Source organism: Babjeviella inositovora, assembly GCF_001661335.1.
Source record: "Babjeviella inositovora NRRL Y-12698 unplaced genomic scaffold BABINscaffold_27, whole genome shotgun sequence".
Taxonomy (NCBI): domain Eukaryota; kingdom Fungi; phylum Ascomycota; class Pichiomycetes; order Serinales; genus Babjeviella; species Babjeviella inositovora.
The window spans coordinates 1-2,809 of record NW_017566864.1 but is presented as its reverse complement, the minus strand read 5'-3'; the positions used below and the strand labels follow the sequence as shown (position 1 = coordinate 2,809).

Sequence of the window (2,809 nt, the reverse complement as noted above, 5' to 3'; positions counted from 1 at the left end):
AATCCGAAAGAAAATCAAGCCATCTGGCAATGCGTCCGGAAGGAGCACGCTTCTGGGTCAACAAGTATTGTAACGAGTTGTGGTCTGTCCGGATCATAATCGGACGTCCCAGCAAAAGGTGCTTGTATTTTTTCAACGTTTCAACAATGGCTAAGCACTCTTTCTCCCGCACGTCATAGTTCTTCTGTGCTGGAAGGTAGCTCCGACTGAAGTAGGCTACTACACCAAGTCGTTTCTTTGTCACGAGATCAATCTGCTCGATCACAGCACCCATTCCGAGGTCCGACGCATCCGTCGTCACGAGGAACTGATGCTGGTCCAGCGGCGACATTAATACAGGCGCATCCACTAACATGGTCTTCAACTTTTCAAAGGCCACAGCCTGTGAGTCACCCCAGTCACATTTCTGACTGGCAAAATCATTGAGGGGACGAGCAATATTAGAGAAGTTCTTAATAAACTTTCGGTAGTAGTTTGCGAGACCAAGGAAACGTTGCGCGTCCTTGAATGTCGCAAGTACCGGCCAGTCTTTTATCACTGTGAGCTTCGATGGGTCTGGTTTCACGCCATCCTGGGTGAGGACATGACCCAAGAACTCAATTTCTTGTCGGAAGAATTCACACTTCGATTCTTTCACCACTAGTCCCTTCGAGCTCAACAACCGGAACACCTTCCGAAGGTCTTCCCGGTGTTGCTCAGGCGTCTCACTGTAGATGAGGATATCATCCAAGTAGACCACTACACACACACCTAGCAATGGTGCGAGCAAGTTATTCATAATCCTCTGGAAGGTGGACGGCGCATTACACAACCCGAACGGCATCACCGTCCACTCGAACAATCCATTGCGCGTAACGAACGCTGACTTGTGTCGGTCGTCCGGATGAATCGGAATCTGATGGTATCCCTGTACCAAGTCAAGCTTCGAATAATACTTCAGCGCACCTACCTCGTCTAGTAGGTCTTCAATAATCGGCAACGGAAACCTATCCTTGATAGTGACCGCATTTAACGCCCGATAATCCACACAAAGTCTGAGCGTGCCATCCTTCTTTTTGACAAAGAGAATCGGCGAACTGAACGGACTCAGACTTGGTCGAATAAAACCTTTAGCTAGAAGGTCTAGCATTTGTTTCTTCAACGCTTCTTGTTCTTGAAGGGTTAAGCGGTACGGCGCTCGTGCCGGTGGTCTCGCATCGGGAACCAATTCAATCCGATGCAGAAGCCCTTCAAGTCTCGCCTCCTTCTGGGGCGGCTCCAGAGACAATGTGTCTGGAAACTCAGTTCTCAACTGTTCCAACCACTCTATATCGTCCTGGTCCGGCACTCCACACGTGCCGGGGGTCTTTTGTACCACAGAGACCCATCCATACTCGTCGGCGTCCCGTAATTCGAGCTGGATCTGGTTAAGCTCTACTAGCTTAACTGGGGGCACATCCACTGAATCTCTAAGCCGTCTGGCTTTGATATCGACGAGATCCATGTGCTCCTCCACAAAGGGCATTCCAAGAATCGCTGGGTGCAGAACGTTATTGCTGACGAACATAACCACTGGTTCTGGAACCCCGGACAAGTGTCTTGTAACATGCTTGTCCACAGTCACTGTACCGTTTCCGAATGGGCCGCGGAGACCAAACGGGGTATGTTTTCTTAGTTCATTCGGCTGAACCAAGTTCTCATGGATGAGGTTCACATCGGCGCCAGTATCCACAAGCGCCTTTACAGGCCTTGGGTCTTCTTTGAACGTGACTTCAACTTCCAAAGCACGCTTAGTGTGCTTTGCGACATTGAACTCCGACGCTTCCCTTCTCGGCGTCTCGTCTCCTTTTGTAATTGAGTACTTTTTTTTGGATTTTTGTGTTTTCTGGACAGTAGTTATAGAAAAATCAGCTGTAGATAAAGGATAAAAAGGGTTTGACAAAAATGGTGTGCGGGGACCCGGTTGCTTAATCAGCGGTTTAACGTCTCCACGGGTATAGGGCGACGACCCTAATTTTTTGGACGTTCCACGTTGGAGCAGTCACGGGCATAGTGTCCGTACTGCCCACACGCAAAACAGGTGTGTTTGGCCGTGGCGTTAGAGGATCCCTCATAACGGTGTTGCACGCTGTTCACCGAGTGGTTCGTCTGTGGCCAAGCGTTCCATTTACGGTCGGTTCTCTTCCTAAACGCGTTGGCACCACTAGGATAGCTTCTTGCGGGATGCTTCGTGCCCCTTGGTTCCGGGGGCATAGTCCAATTGAGCTCATCAAGAACGATCAAGTGTTGCGTAAGCTCTTCGAAGTTCCTTCCACCTGCCATGTAGGCATGTTGCTTCATTTGAGGTTTGAGGCCACACACAAAATGATCAAGCGCCACAGCTTGGTAGGCTGATGGAAGTTGGTTGAGAAGATAGGAAAATCTCTCAATGTAAGCCCGAACCGAACCAGTCTGCCTGAGGTCACTATAGTCCTGGCGACACTTCTGGTCATGGTCTGGCGGGTAAAATTGCTTCCGGAGCTCTTTTTTGAGCGCATCGTATTCTAAGAACTCGGCACCACCGATTCTGCCGAGGTAGAGGGCTAACCACTTACCAGCCTCACCATCCAAACGGGTGGCTAAGTATTGGGCCTTACCAAGGGAGTCCTCACTGGACTTCACAAAGGCTGTGTCCACCTTGGCCAAGAATCCGTCAATCACAGTGGCATCCTTCTCACCTTTATAAGAGGTGATCTTCAAAAGTCTGTCAGGTCTCTGGTAGTCCAGGGAAAAAGGCGCAGCGCTACCAAATGTCAGGGTTCCAGCGCCTGTTGGTATTCCAGTCGGGGGG

At 50.0% G+C, this 2,809-nt stretch overlaps 1 protein-coding gene across 1 annotated transcript; it reads right to left on the bottom strand.

Moving 5' to 3' along the window:
- Positions 1–1,137: 1,137 nt before the first annotated feature.
- On the bottom strand, positions 1,138–2,712 carry BABINDRAFT_169592 (uncharacterized protein; the record flags this gene model as incomplete). Its single annotated transcript, XM_019130676.1, has 3 exons — positions 1,138–1,152; positions 1,205–1,890; positions 2,004–2,712. Coding segments are annotated over 3 exons (1,410 nt in total), but the record flags the coding sequence as incomplete, so codon positions are not given.
- Positions 2,713–2,809: the final 97 nt, after the last annotated feature.